Source organism: Myiozetetes cayanensis, unplaced genomic scaffold (assembly GCF_022539395.1).
Source record: "Myiozetetes cayanensis isolate MyiCay16 unplaced genomic scaffold, myiCay2020 scf9, whole genome shotgun sequence".
Taxonomy (NCBI): Eukaryota; Metazoa; Chordata; class Aves; order Passeriformes; family Tyrannidae; genus Myiozetetes; species Myiozetetes cayanensis.
Window position 1 is genome coordinate 24049703 of NW_026088185.1, and position 22039 is coordinate 24071741.

At 44.7% G+C, this 22039-nt stretch overlaps 1 protein-coding gene across 3 annotated transcripts in view; it reads left to right on the forward strand.

Moving 5' to 3' along the window:
• The window catches only part of MARCHF4 (membrane associated ring-CH-type finger 4), a 108198-nt gene extending 86391 nt beyond the window's left edge, over positions 1-21807 (forward strand). For all 3 annotated transcript variants that reach the window (XM_050339448.1, XM_050339447.1, XM_050339446.1), the window contains one exon: positions 13322-21807. In XM_050339448.1, coding sequence (XP_050195405.1) covers positions 13322-13683 — 362 coding nt within the window. In that variant the 3' untranslated portion in view covers positions 13684-21807. The remainder of the gene's footprint in view (positions 1-13321) is intronic.
• Positions 21808-22039: the final 232 nt, after the last annotated feature.

Sequence of the window (22039 nt, forward strand, 5' to 3'; positions counted from 1 at the left end):
CACTTCCATGGGGACTAAATCCTTGTGCCCTTTGAAGCTTCTCCCGCTCTTTTCCTGGCAACCAGTCCCTGATGGTATTTGCCTCCACAACAGCAACTGCACTGAAGCTCAGGAGTACAAGAGAGGCAAAGCAGGACCATTCATCCAGCCAACGATTTTTTTTGGCACACCATAGCAATCCATTACAGATCAGGAAGTGTCTGCCTGCTGTTTTTAATCCCAGCTGCCAGCAAGAATAATCAAAAGCATCCAGTATGTCTGACGGCATCTCAGCACAACCGTAGGTAATAACATAAGAAATCAATAGCCAATTAAAACTGATCCACAGCATTTGATCTTTCATAGTGCAATGGGAACAGTAATTAATGGAGCTTCCTTGAGACAGTGACAATTCAAGCTTCCTGCCAGGACTAGTGCGGTTTCATTTTAAATGAGCTTTGCTTCCTGGAGAAAATGCCAGTCTGTGGTAGCCTGAGGGTATTTTCTAGCCAGGTCACTTGGGCCCTCAACATTCAAACGATTTAGGAGACAAAACCATAACAAAATAAACTGAGAAATGAGGTGTCTTCAGGGTCTTAGTCTTCATCTGTATCGATCCAATTCTCAAAAGGAAAGCAGATGTTTTCTTTCAGGTTTGCATAGTTCCTCAAGGTACGAAGCAGGAAGAATTGCTACAGCAGCAGTAGGGAATCAGTTCTGAGGAAGCACCAAGCTCTTGTGTTGGCTTGATGACACCCTGAAGGCAGAGCACAAGGCAAAGAAGTTCAGCAAATGTCTGGAGGAGAAACGTGACACCAGCACACGCAGCAAATGTGTGTAGGCTTTGACATATCTGGAAGACACCCATGAGAATATACAGAAGTCTTCCATACCTTTCAACTTGATACACTGCTTGCCACGCTCTTCATGCGCTTCTTACCCAGTTTGCCTGTAAACTGGAGCTACCAAAAGCTAATTGAAGTGGCCAGATCCAGGTCCTACCTTCACAGCCAACAGTCAGGATAAAATCAGGCAGCCAGTCCAGCTTTTTTTTCACTGTGAACCCTGGTTTGCACATCTTCAGCCAAATGTGCATGCTTGAAAAACCACTGAGCAAATCATTGATCTTTCAGGTGTAAAGAGAGATGTGGAGACAGGAGCAGTCCCCACAGCTATGGGAACTCCCCCCCCACGTTATGGGGCTCTCAATCCAGCTGTGCAAAGTCCATTCCTGAGAGCAATTATTACAGGCCTTGTAGCTGGGCCGGCACCGGGAGAAGCGACGGCACAGCTGATCTGACAATGGACTCCTTGGCCGCTATCCAGGAACAGCGGATGCTCGGCAAAATCCAGACAGGCCACCCCTCTGTTCCTGAAAGATGGGATCTGTTTTTATCTAATGCTGCATTGATTATTCCATAAGAGAGTGGGGCAGCTGGCGTGCGTGCATGGGTGCTGCTCTGGCCAGCGGGCATGTCTGCAGAGCCTCAGTGTGCCCGCTGAACTCCAGTGCAGCTCTGGCAGCTCTCTGCAGAGTGAACATGTCAGTGCTGAGCAGAGCCACAGGGTTTGGACCTGCCTCTGAACGCTCTCCCTTTTTGTAGGCAACGAACTCAGCTTGAAGCACAATCAGAGCAGCACCTGGCCTTTCACACGTGTTTTCAGCTCCACACTCCTTCACCACATCTATCTCCGTGCAGGGTCCCACTGTTGCAACAGGGCTCCAGAGATTTATTTTGTCGTGAAAAACCATATGGTGCTCTTTGCTCCAGTGGATCAATATGTTTAGCATTTAATGAGGGCAACATAATTAACATTTTCTGAGGGGAAAAAAAAAATTCTTTTGCCTTGTGAATTGCACCTTGTGCTTTCAAGTGTGATACATTATAATCAGAATGATGCTTCCCTGTCACTAAACTCCATGCTGAAATGAAGTGCCTGGTATTCCTGGGTTAAGTTTCCATACATAGGCAGAGGCAGAACCACTCACCTGCCCGTCACAGCTTCTACACTATGGCAGGAAATTCCCTTGTAGGCAGCTGGTAGGATCTCCCATGCCAGCTGCACAAATTGTGCTGTCTACTAAAGGATGAAAAAAAGTCCTTAGCTCTGTGCCAGGCTGTGTTTTTCCAACTGCCTTCTGTCCCTTTGCTCCTCCTACTACTGCCTGCATCCCCACAGACGCTTAACTCCTGGAGGTGGGAAGCTGTGTTCCATGGCATGCTGTTGTGGCTGTATCAAGAGAATTCAACTCTGTGGTCAAAGATGAGACCACAGGACGTCATCCCCCATGCACGGTGATGAAGCTGCTTTTGGTGTGTCCCCAGCTCTGTGGGGAGCCAGAAGCAGACATAAGGGGAGATTAATATGAAACCACATTAATCCAGCTCTGGGATCACTTCTTAAAGACCTACCAACAGAGCCATCTTTCAGATCCAGAATACAACAGTCTACAAGGAAGGATTGCAAACAGGCCCATGGGCTAAGTTGCTAAGCTTAATTTTTCCTGGAAGTTTTTCTCTGAAGCAGTGCTTTTCTTCCTGCACCAAGATCCACTGATGGCAGCCATAGCCTGAGTCCCTGTGTGTCATGGCAGAGCTGGATCCATAATACCCATGTGACTGTGCGGTATTAAGTAAAATTGTTCAGCAGTATTAAATAACTCCAGGGATCCTGCACCCAATAGTCCAGCTAGCACTTTGCCTTCTCAACAAACAAGCCCACAGCAATGACATTCAGACAGTGTGGAGTGAGCACTCATCACTACCTGCTGAATGCAGAGAAGCCTGGAGAGCTGAAGGTCCAGATATTTACTGTGCCAGGTGGGACAATTCACTCTGGTCAGCCACGGCCACATCACGGACCTCTCGGTGTCCTACAAGGCTCTTCTGAAGATCTTTGCTGCAGGCTTAGCCACTCTTGGTTGGTTCCTGTCACTGATGTCATACTTGTCAGCTCAGCATTGGTGGATCACATAGGTGCAGGTGAATTCTTACCTGCCCCATTAGCCTCCATCAGCATTCACTCAGCTGGATATCACAGCTCATAAAGGCCTTCAGCTCTGGTGGAAGAAGCTTCTATACCCAGAGCAGGAAGGAAAAAGTTTTGCCCTCTTAGAGATCTTAGCTAGTAATGGATCAGAAATAATAGACCCTTGTTCTCTTGGCTTCTACCACCCTAATTAATTTTGAATAGTGCTTCTGTGGGAGAAGTGAAAGCCTCTCCCACAGAAAGGAGAGCAGGTGGGGTGAGACCTGTGAGGACAGCATAAGGAGCAGAGAAGAGAGGCTGCAGCACCCAAGGTGGAAGGCTTCTGGGAATTTCACAGAAATCCTGGATTTGCAATGAATGATTTTGTCATGGCTGTGCAGGACAGAGCAGCCAAACACAGGCTGCACCACGGTGTATCCCAGGAACACATTTATCCCAACAAAAGGCTAGCCAAAGAGCACCATGAGCATCTTCTGCCTGACATCCTTGGGATGCCTTCCTACACATCAGGGGGGAAAAAATGCCCAGATCTCACTCCAATGAAGGAGTAGAAAAAAATCACAGTGCACATGCTGACCTGTGGCTTCAGAGGCACTGTCAGGTTCATAAACTTAGCCTGTGTGCCCTGCATTTCCCTGGGGGATGTTAAGGATGATTTGTACTCACCTTTGTGTCTCTCCTAACTGGTTCCTATTCCTCTTAGGGGAAATGCACTGAGATGGCTGGAGCAGGATGGAGGAATTGGGCTCAGACAGGACCCGCATCCCTTAGAAAATTAAAAAATGTGAAACTATTCTCATTTTTCCTTACAGAATTTCATTTGCTAATAAAAGTAGAGAGGGAGGCACTAGTTCTACCTTCAATAAGCAAATGTCATGTTTTGATCGTTATTGAATAAAGCATTTTGATTTAGCATTTAGAGATGACTGCTCATGCTGAGTATTTTAAATTCAGTGTCAGATTCTGGAATACAACATTTAAAAAAATTCAAGTCCAAATGAAACATTTTCACCTGTCTGAAAATACACATGTATTCTTCCATTCTGGGGAACAATGTGACTTTTTCAGATCTCACTCCAAGCAAGTGTGAAGACAGATTCCCAAATCCTACACAGAACAGCGCTGTTGTCCAGCTTTGCCTTTAAAGAAGTGTCCTGGGAATGGCTGAGGATCCAGCATGACTGCATAGGCAGCGCTTTGGTCAAAGTAACATTAGCTATGGTATAGCAAGGCTCAGAATGCAGACCTGGAGCAATGACTGCCATCATACAAGCACAGTGAAATGGAAGCCATGTGCTTTTTCCCTTTTCACCATGACTGTTCAACTCCACGGACTTCTGTCAGGGAATGTCTGGAAACCTAAAGGTAGAAAAGACCCATAAAATCACCCAGAGATCAGGGTGTGCATTTAGCCAGTGCTCTGTTCAACCTAGCTTGAAATGATTATTTACTACCTTCTTTTAACGACCTTGGAGTATCTGTCATGCACACAATGAGCATCTTTCACCTGTTGTGCACAAAGCCTTTTCAAGATGTGGGGTGTTGCTGTCATGTCCATTTTAAATTTGATGAAAAAGCCTCCAAGAGGATCTGTACAATCCTAGCTACAAAATAAGGAGGGGAAAATTTAAGAGAGCAAGAAGGTGTATTAGTACTACCTCCAAGCCCTATCCCTCCTTTCCTGGCACAGTTATGGGTAGACTCACAAGTAGGAAATGCTGCTGGAGACACATAATTCAGAAGCAAGGCTTCTGCTGGTGGAGCTCCCATCTCTATTTATTTATTTGCTTTTTCCAAGAAGAGTCTCATTTATTGCTGCCTGCATAACTAGAGACTGCCCTTTAATCCTCTGCTTTATCGTTCACTGTGAACTAAATACCATGGGAGTGCAAGAGCCCTTAAGGGTACAACATCCATTTTGCTGTAGCTGTCCACAGCCAGCTGGATTTACAGAAGTACTTGAGTTTATGTTTTATCTATTGCCTGAGCAAGGATTTCTTTGGGTTACATTTTCTGTATTTTCACTGTTATTTCTTGTTTTGGTTTTGGATGTTTTTTGTCCCAGTTTTGAGGCAAGGGGTAAAAGTACTAGTCTGGAGAAATTAGTAGTAATTGGTGTTTTGTGTGCTTACAGCTGCATATATTTCTGTGTGCAGTTCCTGGGATCACCCCAGCTCCTCTGTCACAGACAGCATCCTGAAGACAGGCAGTGCTAATTTCCCATTGCAAACAAACCATGTGGGAGTGCTGAATTAAATTTCCTGTCCATTGGACATCTCCTGTCAGGTTCTTAATTTTACCAGACTTTCCTCATTTTGAGTCTTACCAGCTCAGCCCTACAGGGCCCAGTCAGTGTGTTGCAGAGGAGCCCTGGGTCAGCAGGGGACATGGTTGAGGATGTTTGCCCTGGGATGGAGGCAGCACCTCAGCTCCCCAAATGCTTCTACAACATGCTGTCCCCAGCTCCCACAAGCTCCACAAGCCCCATGACAGGCAGTCCTACCTGTCAACTCAATTCTTCCTGCTGGATAAAGCATTTGTCCTCCCACAGCTACAAATGCCATGTCTGTGGGATGGACTGCTCCTGCTTCCAAGAGGAGCCTATAGCATTCTGTGCACACAGGAGTCACTGCTGCTTGCTTGTGTTACATGAACTCATGACGCGCTGCAGTGTCACAACCTGGAAATTGTTCCATGCTGCGCAGCTCAGCAGCATCCTGCAGAATCACCGTGCTGCCTGGGGGAGAGATGCTGCCAGCTGCCACACCAAGCACTCCCTGAAGGAGCTGCCTCCTCTCCCCAGCCCCCCACGCTCTGCTCCATGATCATTCGCCTGGTGGAGCAGCAACTGTGGGGATTCTCTGAGATGCCAGCACACTGGATCCATCTCCCACCCAGCAGGACTCCTGCTGAGTCTGGGGATGGGTGTTAATGGCTGCAGAGAGCTTGGGACACAGCGTAATCACCCGCCCAGATGGGACCTGCTGCTCCCATGGCTCTGCCAGATGGAGCGTAGGAAGCAAGGAGGGAGAAGGGCTCTTTCTGCATTTGTGGGGGGCCCTGACCCACCAGGGGCTGAGGAAGCTTTGAGGAACAGCTGCCCTTGAACGAGAGGAGATAAGCTGTAATAAACACAAGGTTTTCTGGTTAGTCATCAATTGGAGGTTGTGGACTGGCCTGTTTGTGCTGTAATGACCCAAAATGGGTGAGTCCAAACTCCCTAAAATACCTCCAAGACAGCTGGAAGCGGCTTCTCTGTGTACACTGATGGGGGCTCTTCCCTGGCCGTGGAGGTCTCAGCCTCCGAGGCGCTCCATTTCAGTTTTGCCGGAGTCGTGGTCCCTGTGGCCTGAGGAGATCCAAGCAAGGCATCCACATGCTTCGAAACCCTGTGACAGTGAAACCTTGTTACAGTGAATGCACTTAGAGAGCAGAGGGAGTGTTTTATTTTCCCCAGACCCATGGATTCCATAATGGCACATGCCATCCCGTGGTCAACAGCACTTTAACAGAGTCTAGCCATGCACACATCCTAATACTGCCAAGCAAAAATACAGTCCAGATTCATACATAATCAGTCCTTGAGATACTAAAAAAATGTGCATTGAGAATGATTGATAAGAAAATGCCTGATTATAATCAGCTAATTATTTTTCCATATGTTAAGCATTCATTCTAGCCCTAATCATTATGAATACATTTTCAGTTTATACTATCTCTCATTTAAAGCTGGCAGTTGCTAAGTTTGCTCACCCTCCTGGTACAGTTCCAGTGTTATTCAGAGCAAACCTTTGCTAGATGTGTTCTGGACTATAGAAATCCTGGCCACTGGTCAAGGGTCTTGCAACTACCAGAAATGTCTAAAAGACAGCACCAGAGGTCATAAGTTGTCCATTATGAACTACTCCTGTGTGCAGGGTAGACTGTCCACCAAGCTCTTGAAACATTCCAGGGACAAAATTTACATTTTGGAAAGTGGAGATGGCAGTTATGAAGGAGTCTATACTTCCTCCTCGATTTCACCAGAAAGCAAAAAATCCCTCAAAATCTGAATGTAGCAGTGGTTTGTATGGAAAGTGACTGTTCGATGAAAGCATTCCTGAGCTGAAGGAAAGTAAGATGTGAGGATAATGGACTCCAGAAAAGCAGTGGCAGCAGCCTCAGGGGACCAGAGCAAGTAGTGTCTCTTGGGAAGAGAATTTGAAGGATAAAAGAGCTGTGAACAGCTCACAGCTGCCAAAAGGATGATACTAAAGGCACAACAGCAAACTGTGCCTGTGCAAGGGAAAGCTCAGAAGTGTGGGAAGAGAGCACTGAGGCTGCCTCAGGAACTCTTTGAGGACCCAAAATCATAAGCTGCAATCACACAAAAGGCAGAAAGAATAACCTTCAACTAACGAAAAGTCTCTAGAAATCACACAGACACGGGCAGCTATCAGGATTGGAACCCCAAGATGACCATCCAGGAATACAAAAGGCAAAAATAAATGAGTCCATAAGCATATGTAAAGAAGAAGAAGAAGGAAGGTCTAAGAGCTCAAGTAATATTTGATACACAGAGGGATGAAGAGTTAAATGTTGCCTTTGTTTCAGTCCTCAAAACTTAGCTAAAATAATTTTAATGTGGAGAAAGAAGCCCAGGGCAGAATCAGAAGAGAACAGCCTCAAATGAGTTAGCTCTGTCATTGTCAGCATGTCCTAATGAACTTCAAAGGAAGCTGCAGGAGAAGTCTCTGACCCATGACGATTTCATCATCAAGAACTTGGGTTGCAGGATGCAGGAGGTGCCAGGCAGCTGGGGAAATGCAAGCAGAGTACCCATCTTTAAATATAACCTCTATCATTAAAGAAAGGAGAATCAAGGAAATTAAGGGCAAAGCAGCTTAACTGATTCATAGAAAGATAGTAGAATATTTTTTAGCTAACCAACTGATGAGCACGAGGGTATAACTATATGTAATTTGGAAGGATCATTGTACTAGTGGCTAAGGAGGAAGCAGTTAGTTTGTTATGCTGTGACTTGGGCAATGCTTTTGATTCCTTGCCTTTAGATTCTCCTCAACAAACAAGAGAAATGTGCTCTGGATTAAATAACTATAATGCAGGTGTACAGCCAATGGTAAAACTGCTTTCTCAGTTGTCAGTAGTTGTCAGTGGTGTGCTGTAAACTGGAAACAAACTTCAAGTAGAGACTGTTTTGGACTCTGCTCTCTTCAATATTTTTATTAATGACTTAGATAATTATATAGGAAGTGCTGTTATAAAATTCACATGTGACACCAAGATAGGAAAGGCTGCAAACACTTTGGAGGATCAAATCAGCATTTGAAATTATTCTGGCAAATTGGAGGAATCAACAAGATGTAATCGAATAAAGGAAGTGTAGACACAAGCTGGACCAGGCAGTCACACTGCTGAAGACAGGAATTCTATGACATATCAGTTTATTTCATCAGGGAATCGAAAGGCAGGTGGGGTGTACGGTGCTGATTCTGCACCTCCATGATCTAGGGACTGCACCCTCCTGGGGACTTCATGTGCAGAAAAAGGGGGTGAAATGAAGATGTTCTAGAGATGATGAAGAGGAGTGAGGAGAAGGACCTCAGAGCTGACCAGGCTGGGAATGAGGTACACATTTCTCCTCCCAAATCAACCCAAGTGAGAGTCCCATTGGTGCCATGACATTATTTTCAGTTATGAAACTATCTCTCCCCACTCCTTAGTTCACCCTCTTCTCCATTCCCTGAAGAGCACAGCTCTGCAGCCTTGATTATCAGCTACAGGAGGATTTAAGTACACTAGCTTGTTTAAAGAACATGTCATGTTCAGCTGGAACTCACCTGGTCAAGATGTTGGGGAATGCCAGATACTAGGTATCCCTTTCCCTGCCCATATTTTCTGGAACAGATCTCTCTGGCTCTCTTTTCCTGGTTTATCATCAGCCACTTTCCTGCTCTTAGGTCAAGATAAAAGGCGACTAAGGATGGAGCAAATAGGATGAGATTAAGGCAAAGAGATAAGTGAGGGCTGAGCTGCTTGAGCCTTGGAAACAAAAGTGGAGAAACTTGAGATTGTCACTAAAGATTAAAGAATTTGCAGAAAGGGAGGGAAACGTTTGTGTATGATGTCAGTAGAGAGAAAGGCTGGCAATGAGAAGTGTTATCTCCCAGAAAGCTTGGTTTACCTTGGCCTGAGTCACCACTGCTGTGGATGCAAACATTAAGCTTTGATCACAGCTGCCATAATCTTCCCCTGACACCCAGTAATAAAAGCAACAGAAACAGGCTAAAGCATGGCAGCTGTCTGGCTGAGATGAAACTGCATTTGGAAAGGAAAACAAAAGAGCAAAGTGCTGCTGAAGGTGGAAACGAGGTGACAGCTGAGGTGGCAAGACAGGGCCTTTTTGAGAAGGTAACTGGCTGGAATAGACTCTGATTTTTCCTCCTGTAGATAACAGGAGTGTCAATGCAGGGATGATGTACCTCCCACTGTCAGGAGAAGCCCTGTTTTGGTGGTTTTTTTACTGGCAGAGGTGAAAGAGATGAAACAGTTCCTTTCCCAAGAATTTACCTGTTTCTTTCAAGAAAGTGCATGGTAAATGTTGGAATAAGAGGAAAGTTTTAATTAGAGGCTGAAAGTCCTGGTGAAAAGATAACTTGATGTCAGAGTCTGACCATGTTTAGGATGTCCCTGCTTGTAATTTCTGGGAAACTGCTGCTCCAAAGCTGCCTTGGATTGGAGGCTCACAAACCCCCAGTTAATCTCACAGTTGGTGGTACACGAGCTGATCCCCCCCTTCCTTACCCAGAGACATAAACACAGTTGTCCTTGTTACATCTGCCAGTGTTCTTCCAACAACCCTTCTAGCCATTTGTCTCGATCAGTTCTGTCATAAGTCTGCTGATCCAGTGCACCTCTATGCCTTCTAATCCAAGGGATTACAGCTTTCAACAACTTCCAGCTCAAGGAATTTTGTCCAGTGCTAGTCCAACCAGGTCTCTACATGAGAAAATGGGAATGAGAACAGCACATTGTCAGTGTCCACATTCCATGGGAGTTTCATTTCACCATCACCACAAACTAGGGATTTCATAAACCAGGCAACAGTCTGGACCAACAAGTTCTGTGTAAAATTTACAGACATTTTCCTACTGAAGAGGATGATTTTGACAGAGGATCAATTGAGAACAGATTTTGTGAAGCAGAAGAGGGTGAGGTAAACTGGGAAGGAGTGGAAAAGGACGAGGACACTACCAGAATCCATCTTAAACTCTCATATAGACAGACATCTGTGTGTTGACAGAGGGAATTGCACAGAGAGACAAGTTCACACCAACCTGCAATCTTACACACCCACACAGAGAATTTGACTTATGGAATAATTTGCTCTAGCTGGACACCTCAAGTTGAATGCAGTGCTTCCTGAAGGATTTCCCACTGAATTCTGGCCTTAAATTTGAAAGTTTCACATCTGTCAACAAGAATAATCCTTGAGGAAGGGTTTTTTTTTTTGTTAGGGGATGTACAGAGCTGAATGCAGGAATTCCCATCCTAATTTATCTCAGGCAGACAAAATTTGTTTCAGTGGGAGCATTAAACATCCTGCAGCTTGTTATAAAGGGATAGACTCTTGCTTACTCTTGGCATGTACTCTTGCAAATGAATCACTGTTACTTCCGCCTCCCTGCCCACCCCTCCACTTGGTTTCTTCTTAATTTTACAGCTTCCTGAGTTTGACACTGGGAAATCGATAAGTAATTTAGAGCCCAGTAAATACAGATGAAAACAAGTTATTTTGTACTTTTATAAATATTTGGAAACCAGAATTATCTAAGAAAACAGGTGCTCAGTTGACTCAGCAACCCATCCATCAGCATCACACAGTTAATTGCATAAGATCATAAACATTTATAATTAGAAGGCAAACAAACAAGAATTTTATAAACAGCCCTCTTGAATCAGGCTGCGCATTAAATATTTGTGATAAGGTAATTAAGAATAGATTTACAATCCTGGCTCAGTGTTTAATACTTCGTAGAATGGATTTGATTCTATGAGGAATGTTCTACAGCCAAAGAGAAAACATTTGATTTCAGCTCTTTTATCCCAAGCTCAAGGTGGCCTCCAAGAAACACTGGCTCTCTCATTGATCAGAGTGAAATTTCATTCGTTACAGATCAGACGGCTCATTTAAATGTATGTCTAATGTCCCTTGTCATGGGCTGATCCACTTCAGGCCTGCTTCAAAGCTCTGTCTCCTTGGCTGGATCTGCAGGCTCTCCTTGAGTCCTGCGTTTTATTGCTGATGCTTTGATCAGACCACGTCAGAATTCTCAACCACGTTTCAAAGCAGAGGGGGGAAAAACACATTTTTCTATTATGATGTCATGGTGTTCGGTTATGAAAAGACAGCACCACTGCAGGATTACAGCTGTGTAATCTCAATGGCCTGTGGGAACCAGAGGGTAGAGCTCTCTCATACTGTAGTTGCCCTATGCCATTCCCTGTCCCAAAACAGTCAGACCTGCATACTTAAACTATCCAATGTAATTGCTTCTACAGCCAGGGAGCAGGCTCAGCACCCCACTTCAGTGAATGTGAGTCCCCCTGAAGCTAATCTGTGATCAAGTCAGCAGGGCTCCTAGTTATGCTTAAAACCAGGCAGGCTAGAAATTCAGTCTGTACTGAAGCAGTGATTTAAACTCTCTAACATGTGATGCAGACCTTGAGAAATGGGGTGGCTGCATCCTATCAGTGAGTAATGGGGAGAGCAGCCCTAAGGCTAAGATGACCTTCAGGTATTTGGGGTTTTGATGTAGCACGGATTTACTCCAGCAATTATCTGCCATCAAAAACTAGAACAACCTAGAATAGGCAGGTGGTGGCTAAAGTTGTAGGATTTGATTCATTGGGAATAGCCATAAACCACTTTATTTTGTGGTGACCATCATCTCTGCACACATTGTTGGTCAAGTCAGCCCATTTGTTTAGGCATGATTTTGATTCTTATTTCTTGTGGATCTTTTGTTCTTGTAATTTTACACTTGCAACAGGTAGGTAAGAGAGCTACTCTTCCTAGAAATGTTTTTGATAATCTGATCCTGACTAAGAATGGTGAAGCCATAAGCATTAAGAACAACAAAGCTATCCATGTGCTAACTCACCCAGTCCTACCTGATGGTCTGGCTTTAGTTACGTGGAATAAAAAGGCACTTTCCTAAGAGACAGATGGTTGCAAAACAAGGAGACTCAGACCCCCCTCATTCCACATAAATCCCACTGTCTAGCAAAGCTTGTGGGGTAAATTACAGTGTGCCAGCTAATCTACGTGAGATGTTGCACCTTCCTCCAGCCCTAGTGGAGAAGAACACCTCTGTGTTGCAGCCACTGCTGGACCTAGTGCTTCCAAAGGGTCTAGCCAGAGCCTGACAACTTAATAATAAGAAAGCTTAATACTCAAGTACTGCCATCGTCTAAACAACTGAAATTATTTAATTCCTTATTCATCTGGCAAGGTTGGGGAGGATGATGGAGACAGCTGGGAGATGAGATAACCGCTGGGTGGAAGGGCCTGAGCTGCTCATTTGTTTTTGAATGCGGAGACCATTAGAAGTCAGGTGTCCTGCAGCCCAGTGCCACCCCCAGACATCAGCCCTGGTGAATGCAGGTGGGCAGCAGGACACACAGTGCACACACTGTGTGAGCTCATCTGCCCTTTCTGTCAAGCATGCTGAGTTCCCCCTTGAGAGGAAGCAATGATGTACAGTGAGGTACCTGCTCTGCAGATGAGTAAAACTTTGCCTTGGATAACAAACCACTTACAGGAATAGGCAGACCCTTTGTTTTTGCTCGATTGCTGCCTCTGGCCTGCACATGTGTGTCTGCTCTGCTGCTGTGTGTGCGGGGAGAGACACGGGCTATGCACACACATGACGCTGGTGCAGCAGCCGTCATTGACACGTCAGATCCAGTTACATCCCCACCAAACACACGCCATTAGCTCGGTGAATCATGCCTATGCGGCATGAAAAATTAGTCCAGCGACTGATAAACCTCGGGCATTTATTGGTAAACAGATACTCTGCTGCTGTAAGAGCATAACTCACTGTGCTGTATTTACTATCCTTTTATCGATGGCTGAGATAAAACTGCAATCCTTTTAATTCAGGGGGAAAAGGGATTCGGGAGAGGAGGAGCACCAGTGCTGTCAGTAATTAAAATATAGGATTTATCATGGAGTAAACACTGGCTGAGGGAGAGCTGAGCTGGGGGAAGGTGCTGGGGTAGGTTTGTGGTTCTTTATAAAGTTTTGTTTCTGTTTTATGTTTATTTCTTTCCCACTTCCCTCCAGGTCTAATAATACACGAAGGGCCCTCGGTTTACCGGATTTTTAAACGGTGGCAGGCGGTCAATCAGCAGTGGAAAGTGCTGAACTATGACAAAACAAAGGACATGGAGGAGCAAAAAACAGGGACCAGGACAAATCAGCGCCCCTCCTCCCAAACCACCCACTCGTCCTCCACTGGTGGTACAGCCACTAACTCCGCTCCAGCCGACAGCGGGGCACGGGCTGCCGGCCATGCCACAGGCACCCTCTCTGACCACCACTGTGCTTATACCATCCTGCATATACTCAGCCACCTGAGGCCTCACGAACAGAGGAGTCAGTCTAGTAGTAACAGAGAGCTCGTCATGAGGGTCACGACGGTCTGAGCCGAGGAATTCAGGAGGCCTTAACACGAAGCGGAGGAGACAAAGAACTCATAAAGCAGAGGAGCATGGTGTGCCTTTTTCTTTCTCTTTCCTTTTCTTTTTTCTCTTTTTTTTTTCCTCCTCTCCTTTTCTTTTTTCAGTAACTGCACAAGATATAAGAGGCGGCACCTGGCCAGCTGAGGAAAAAAGCAGGTGGAGGGAGAGCTGCACACTCATGCTAAAGAGGTTAATGTTTTCCAGCCTGTTTAAAAAAAAAAAAAAAAAAAAAAAAAAAAAGAAAAAAAAGAAACCAACAACACAAATCACAAAAAAACCAACAAAACAAGTGCAATACAGACTACAAACTGAGTAGGCAGAGTTCTGGGGAAGCAGAGGAACAGACGGTTTAGCATGTCTTACAAATCCTACTACCTGGAATAGGTAACGCTCTGTACACACCCCCCGTACACACACGCACGCGCACACAAACACACACACATAGTGTGAGATTTATAAAAACGTGGAAGGGAACGAAATATTTGGAGTGTTTTTATTTTCCAGACTGTGATTAACCAGGGCTATGAGTTGTTTTGTTTTATTAGTCACTGGAGCCTTGTTTGATTTACCATGGGGTACCTGAAGTTAAATGGCTGGGGATTTTTCAGTATTGGATTTACAGAAGGAGAGATTGAATCATCTCACCAAGAAATTCTTAAAAAAATCCAGGCATACACAAATTTCACCAAAAATCCTTTTTTTTTTTTTCATAATGTTCCTGACAAGGGGTTTGTGAGAGTAGAACTGGGAGGGGGGTGGGAGCTCCATGACCTTTATTCAACGTATAGGCATTTTTGGCAAATTTTGTACAAACGTTCCGCAGGTGTTTCAAGCACAAGTACTGGTGTGATTCATGCCTTCATAACCCCAAATCCAGCATCCAAATCTTGCCACTCACATACGTCATTTTCCATGCAGACATTCCAGGTTAATTTCCTTCCATTTTACTCCAATCACAAGATGACCCATCTTCGGTGGGTGTCTGCTCCCTTGCCAATTCAGACACTCATGCATTAGAGATGTACCTTTTTATTTTGTTGTCTGTATCCCTGCTGCTCAATTTGCAACAGTCTCACTCAGTCTTGTAGGCTGATCCTTTCACATCCAGTCTGTTAGTTTATTACAGAGTCTATTCCATTCAATCATCCAAAAGAGAGTTAGTCTGAAGAGGGAGCACAGTTGCTGATTGACTGTGTAACACTTCTAATAAGTCTCCTTCTCTGGGATATATCCTTGAAGGTACCGGTTGCTCTTCAGGAACATTCTCTTTCAATGCACAATGGCTGAATCATTTGTGGATATTAAAGGGACACTGTCAAGTACTTTTTAATAGTTTTTAGGGTTTGGGCTTTTTTTACTCTCCATTGTTTGTAATATTCTCTTACAAGCTTGAAAATAAAATTTCTTTCCCTACCGATTTTGTCCTTTTCCATTTGGGCACGTATGGTTCTCTCCACTCACTCCATTCCTTTCATCATCCCTATCCCTCTCCTCCCCACTTTTCTTCTGCAACAGGAGGAAATCCATATTGCTGATTTCCTGCTGACCATCCTGGCTCTGTGGAGGGTATGTCCCAACTCTCTGGTGTTGAGCTATTTTGCAGCTGCCACGAAGGAAGCATAAAAGCAAGAACCATAAAAATACAGAGATTAGCTAATTGAGGAGCAACAGCTCAGCAGTCCCAAAACAATGAATGTGTAGTGATCAAGCTTGAACCCAGCTCTCCCCTAAAATCAAGATAAGCACTTCAGCCAAACTGCATCCATTTAGCAGCAATGCCAAGCAACGTTGCACGATGGCTGCATTCAACTGCCCTCCATCATCGTTCCAGCACCTCTTACAGCTTCTATTGGAGACAGGGCAAACATGGGCTCCCAGCTCCTTTGGCACCCAGGCTGTCATAGGTCAGGTGTTTCTGGACCAGAAAAGGTGTCAGACCTCAGCCTCTGGGTTTGAGCGCACGAGCCATTCTGCAACGTTGAAGATGGAGGTTAGCATCTTAAGGCAAGGCCATATTTTTCACCTCAATTACTTGACAGTGTCCCTTTAAATATCAGGATGCAACAGAACAGGTACTTCTGTGGCAGAGAGTGTGGGAGGTGAAACACCATCCAAGGAAGCTGACTTACTGATGATCCATGTGCAACATGGTTTCTGAGGCCACTGTACCTTTATCTGACCAGATTTACTATCTACCAAAGAGTGTTTTTGGCAGAGAGGAGAAGGGGGTATTGGTGGGCAGAGGGAAAGGGAAGGGGCAGTTCCAGTCATCTCTGAAAGTAGCTATCCCCAGAAGGAAGGTGTTGCCATGAACAATCTGTGGAAGAACTGCTTCTGATCCACAGTAGAGAGAAACCTGGCCAAAGCAAGCAAACACAACAGCCTCTCAGCCCTATGCCTGTTCTGGAAGCTGTCCTCATTCCAAAAGATGAGTAATTATGGTGTTTTTGGGAAGGGAGAAGCATATGCAGATGAAGGGACAACTGTCACCCATGATGTTGTTTCCCTCCCTGCCCTCCACTCATTTAATATGGAGAAGTCAAATTCCTTTAATTTGGCCAATGGCTAAAAGTTTATGAGGTCAGAAGCACAACTTGCTGTGAAAGAGTGGTGTGATCTAGTACTCTGAGCACACAGGACTCTGCATACTCTCACTCCAGCTCTGCCACTGACTCTGTAGCCTTGGGCTGTTTGGCTCAGTCCCCCCTCCGCGCAAAGGGGGAATAACAATACATACCTACCTCACAGGGATGTTGTGAGAACCCACGTTGGTAAAGCCTGTTGAAGTGCTAAGTCTACCCCCGGTAGTCATGAGGTATGTGGTGGGGGTGAGCAGCGCTGCCCTTTTGCTGGTTACAGTCTGAATCACTCAGCAGGAGTTCCATCGGCCTTCTCCTGCTTGGAGATCCTCCTTGATCCGAAGCGGAGGGTGTCGTCCAAGTGCCCTCTCCTCCATTGCATGACATTTTAAGCGGCTGTGAGGTGCAGGGTAGTGACAGACATGAAGTCCTACTTGACCAGGGATTTGCTACAACGTTTTCTATATCTGTGGGGTTTGTTGGTTTGGTTTTTCCATATATTGTGCTTAGAAATAAACTTTCCACTTAGGGCTGGCGGTTTGGGGTCTATTCTGTTGCATGGCAATGTATACAAGTCTTATTGTCTGTCTTACTGTGCAAATGATCCCGCAGCCCAATTTCAGAGATGGGTGTGGTCTGAGCCTTGTCATAGCGGCGTAAGACTCAAAAGCCTGTCTAGACTGTTTAATATTTAAACAACACTATGAACTTGTCAATTGTATGTGTTCTGTGCAATACAAAGCATGTCATTAGCTGGCTTGATGGGCAGAGGGGCTAAATGGAAGGTCAAAACTTGTTCAGAGAGCTTCATACATGTGCCAGCATGGAGCCGAAGGGCTGCCACCAGCAAAGCAAACTTGGGGAAGCCATTGGAAACTGTTTTGAAAACAGTTTACTCCAGAACAAGGTACTTCTGAGTTTATGAACTTCTAGGCTGCCAGTCTGAGAGAACAAGTGCAAATTTAGTGTGGGGGTTGGGGTTTTGAATTCTCTTTTTCTTTCCTCCCCAAAGTATTGATGGAAGAAATACTGATGAAGATCTCTTCCTTCCACAGCACAGTTCTCTCATCTCCCACAATCTCCTTGTGCCATCCCCTTTGTGCTACTATGCAGGACTTTCAAAGGTGCAAACAGAGACAGTACACTCCCGAGACACGAAAAATAAGTTGTGTATTGGGGGATTCTTGCTGACAGGAGAGATGGGGCAGAGCTATGCCACAGAAGGCATCTCTTCTTCCCCATGTCTTTCCTCTAGTCTTGTCTGATGGGCCCCTGAAGAGACGTTCCCTGTATTTTGTTACAAAGTTGTCAGATCACCTTCCACTGACAAACAAAGCTTGCAGAGTTTGGTAGCTGTTTCTCCCAGTGAAGAAAATTCTGGGTCCTATCACTGTGGAGACCCTTCAGTTCCTGGGCTTTGTGGTCCTCTGACATTGTTTGGGGGTGGTCAGCATGGAGGACTGTGTTCAGCCATCATCAGAAAATGTGTGTGTATGGTCCTGCTGAATCTTGTGATTTCTGCCAGTCCCCTGATTTTTTCTGTCAGCTTTGACAGTTCTTTCCAGTAATTCTTTTCTGGTTATGCTCTTCAGAGGTGTTTTGCTCTTTGTCACTTGCCAATGCTATTCTTGCCTACTGAAACATCAGTGCTGGCCTCCAGCTCCCACAGCTCTTCCATTCTTGCCATCCTGTCTCTTGGTAAATACTCACTGCCAAGTTCAAACCCTCTTCCTCTGTGTCTGCAATGGATCAAGCGCACGCACTAACCCAAGGTCACACAGGGACCATTAAGAGTTTGTATCAGTAAGTCAAACTCTATAACCATCAGTCAGTCCTCTCTGATACGTATTTTCATTGCCAATCTCAGTGCCTGCTGTTAATTGGTTGCCACAAAAAACCACAATAATGCTAACGAAACCCATACATCCAGCTAACACTTGCTTTCTAGTTTAAAATGTAAGAAATGGTGGGCTGTTTTTCAAGTAAATCAGGTGTGTTCCCTGTTGTGGTTTCCCAAGCAAGGTGCTGAAGAGCTCCAAGTCTTCGCTTACTATAATGGATGACCCAAGGAAAGAGCAAGTCAGCAGCATAGATTTTAGTCAAGAGAAGTGTTGGCTATCCTGTTTTTACTCAGGGAGACAGGAAAACAGTGCTAATGCTACCAGGTCCCTGACTCTTCTCAAAGGCAGCAGTAAAACATCAGAGCCACTGCCCATAGCTGGAGGACAATTTTGAAGACTTTCCGGCCCTGAAGACCATCCTCTGCCCACATGTTGTGGTCAGTCATTCAAGCATCCTCTCTTTGTTTTCCTCGAGAGAAAACTAAAGCAAACTAAGCAAAGCACTACTACTCTTCAGTGTAGGAGGAGGCTGTTCTATTAGCACTTCCAAACCATGGTTCATCCACCAGGATTCCTGCACATCTCCTTATGAGAATGCACAGTCAGAAGACCTATTCCTTCCTCTTACTATTGTATGATGGGCAAACACTTGCAGGGGAACAGTCAGGAGTGCAATTGTCTTAGTGACTACTGGCTGAGTATCCTAATCTCCACTGTCACCTCATCTGTGACTGCTCCTTCTCATTCCTGAGCCAGCAGATGCCTCATCCACTCTGGTGTCCCTAGACTCCAGCCCTGAAGATTTCCTGAGCAGACACAGAATTCCTCACACACTAGTTTTAAAGTCTTCTACATCCTTCATGTTTCCAAACAGGCAACATCATTTCATTGATGAATAATGATTTATTTGAATAAGTGAGGGGGCAACAAGTGTAGGAGCTTATTGCATTGACCTCCACTTCTTCTTATGTGTTGAAGGGGATGGTGAAAACACTGATTGGTTTCCCCCATTCAGCAGCAGTGAATCAATGGCTCTAGGAATATTTCCCTCAATAATGCAAGTCTGACATGCTGCAGTTACTGAAGGCAGTCTTTGATCTCCTGTCTCCCATGCTGGATACAAGGAGTGCAGAAACTGACAGTCCTGTGCTGTTTACACAAACATCAAAAACTATTCTAGTTCATTATTCAGATTACCTTCAGGTCAGTGGGTGAATTTCTCCTTTGATGAAAGAATTATGTTTTCTCTTCCAGAACTGGAATTTCAAGATAAAATATATGTAAACATATACATATATATTTATAAATGTTATCCTGAAAAGATAAAGAAGAGAAAAAAACTCCTAAATAAACCTGAAAGAATACTTAACTGTACTGAATAAGTCCGACAGGAGCTAGGGAGTTACTGTGTAGAAAATGCAACATACAATTTGACTTCAGGCAAAGAGAAGACACAAGAGGGAAATGCTTTTATGTGACTTCTGGCCTATCTTTGGTTCATGCTCATTACTGTATAGCATTTAATTAAGGCAGAAGTATGTGGAAAGAGATGCTCAGCTCCAGCAGTGGGAAACAAACTGAAGACCCCTCAAACTTCTCTGAGCCATACTCAAACAAGCACAATGATGCAAAAGCACAAGCACCTGCCACCACAACTGTTTGAGAAGAGATGGATTTCTGAGTGGGGCAAGAACTCAGACAGAAATTCTTTTCCAAGCCACATTGTCAGTACTTTTTTCCCATATTTTTTATTTTTTTATTAATAACCCTTTTTTTTTTTTTTCAAGTATCTTGGGAAAGAAAGGGAAAAGGAAAAAATGGGAGGAAAAGAAAAAATAGAGAAAATTACAAAAGGGTTCTTATATCCAAGTCTTAAAGAATTAAATAACACTAGAGAGGAGGTACTAAGGGGAGATGCTCCTTTATGTGTTAGGTTACGCAGCCAGGTGTGTTTTATCAAACAGAATTAGGATACCACATTCAGTTGCCTGATTGCTCAGAGAAAGTCTGAGTAATCAAGTCTGCTCAAGGAACCTTCCTAGAGCCTTATACAGAGGACCACAGCTCCTCTTTTGATGGGATAGCCAGCATCAGGCTATTTGCCTACAGTTGCTTCCCTCTATGGCAGGATGACTGCCTGTTTTTAGCAAGTCACTGTTGGGCAGCATCTATCAGCTTATGTAGGTTTTGTTATTGATAAACACAAAGTTGCACATGCCCACTGTGCCCCTGCAAGTGACCTGTCTCATCCTTTCACAGCTCAAGTTCGTGAGAGAGCTACTCTGCTCTTTGCCCTTCATCACAGGACAGCTTTCCTTTAAAATCTTCTCTAGCACTCTTCTCTGGGAGTTTTCCCACTACGTTTTACTGAGATTCTTTTTCCTATAAGGATCAACAGACTTCTGTTCCAACCTACCTGATCTTCTTTTCCAGCTAGAGACACAAAAATTGATGTTCTCTGATCAGCTGATCTTAGTACCTATGTTCTTATGAGATTATATTCCCCCTCCCCTTTCACCAACTACTCCATAATCTTTGCTTTCCTTTGGAAAGGGGTGATTCATTGCTACTAAATGGTAAAACATCTCTCTGAGATGGGGGTGTGGACAGCCCTTCTACTCCTTGCTGACAGGCACACAAACCTTCCTCACATCCCTCTACAGTGATGTGGCCAGCACAACCCTTTTTCATGGAGTTTCGCTTCTTGATCCAGAAGAGCAACCACTTTCAAGCTATCGAGCTGTGGGATAATGGCATGGGGAATCTTTTGTTTCTTAGCCTCAGGGTAACTATAGCAGATGATGTACCTGAGCCAAAAACATGGTAAGGACAAATCACTTGTAGATGGTGGTAAACCTGGGTGAGGTCTGCTCTGATGACAGAGGACCAGGAATATTTGTCAGATTTATATGGTGGCAAATCAAAATGGCTTTGTCCCTCCTGTTTTTAGCTCATACACATCAGCTCTCAACTACAAACAAACCCTTTGTAGGCAATGCAGGCCAGGCTTGGTGGGGAAATCTTCCTCATTCCAGAAGCACAACCAGCCCATAGCTATGCATCAACCCCTTCAGGACTTTTCCCTATGAGAGGCTGAGCGTAAGAACAGAGGTAGCAGGAAGGGCAAGAACACTGTCCTGGATCTTCATCCCCAGTGGGCAGAGACCCAGTTAGGCTAATTTTGCATCTCTACATGTAAGTCGCCTTTGAAATCACTCCTAAGGACTCCTTCACTACTACAGGGTCTGCCCAGGAGAGGAAGCAGTGTCTCTGCATGGATCCTCAAGGTCTGTTGCTGGGGTCCTCATTCAGGCCTGGAAGAAATCACTCTGCTCACTGAGGGTTGAATCAATGGTGTGTCCATGCAGAAATACTCTCTTTGAGACTTCTACAGAGATGTCTGTGGGGTTGGGAGGGAGGGGGTGGTTTTGTCCAGGGCAGGAAGCATGGGGAAGGGAAGGCTGCAATGTAAGAAAAAAATCAGCCACAAGGGAGGGGTTGACTAAGAGGAATGACCATGTCAACTGTGTTACTGTCCCGTCATTCTCCTGAACCCAGAATGGAAACTTCCAAGTGCTCTTCATGAGCTTACGTTTATTAGAAAACTATTCCTGGGTGTTCAAGGTTGTTTTCTAATGAAAATATACATAATAAAAAAAGCAAATGAATGACTCTTGTTAATCTTTTTCTCTCCTCTGTTAACTTTTAACACACTGTGAAACTTACCTCCTTTCTTGTTTGTTTACTGTAATAAAAACTCTTTCTTTCTGGTCACAATTCACACAGGGCCTTATACAGTAAGCTTTCATCTTCTGTCTACACATCAGAGGCCAAGACTTCACGTACGGAGATTTGAACAAAATGCCATAGCTTAATGTGTTAGCACTTTGACTTATCATT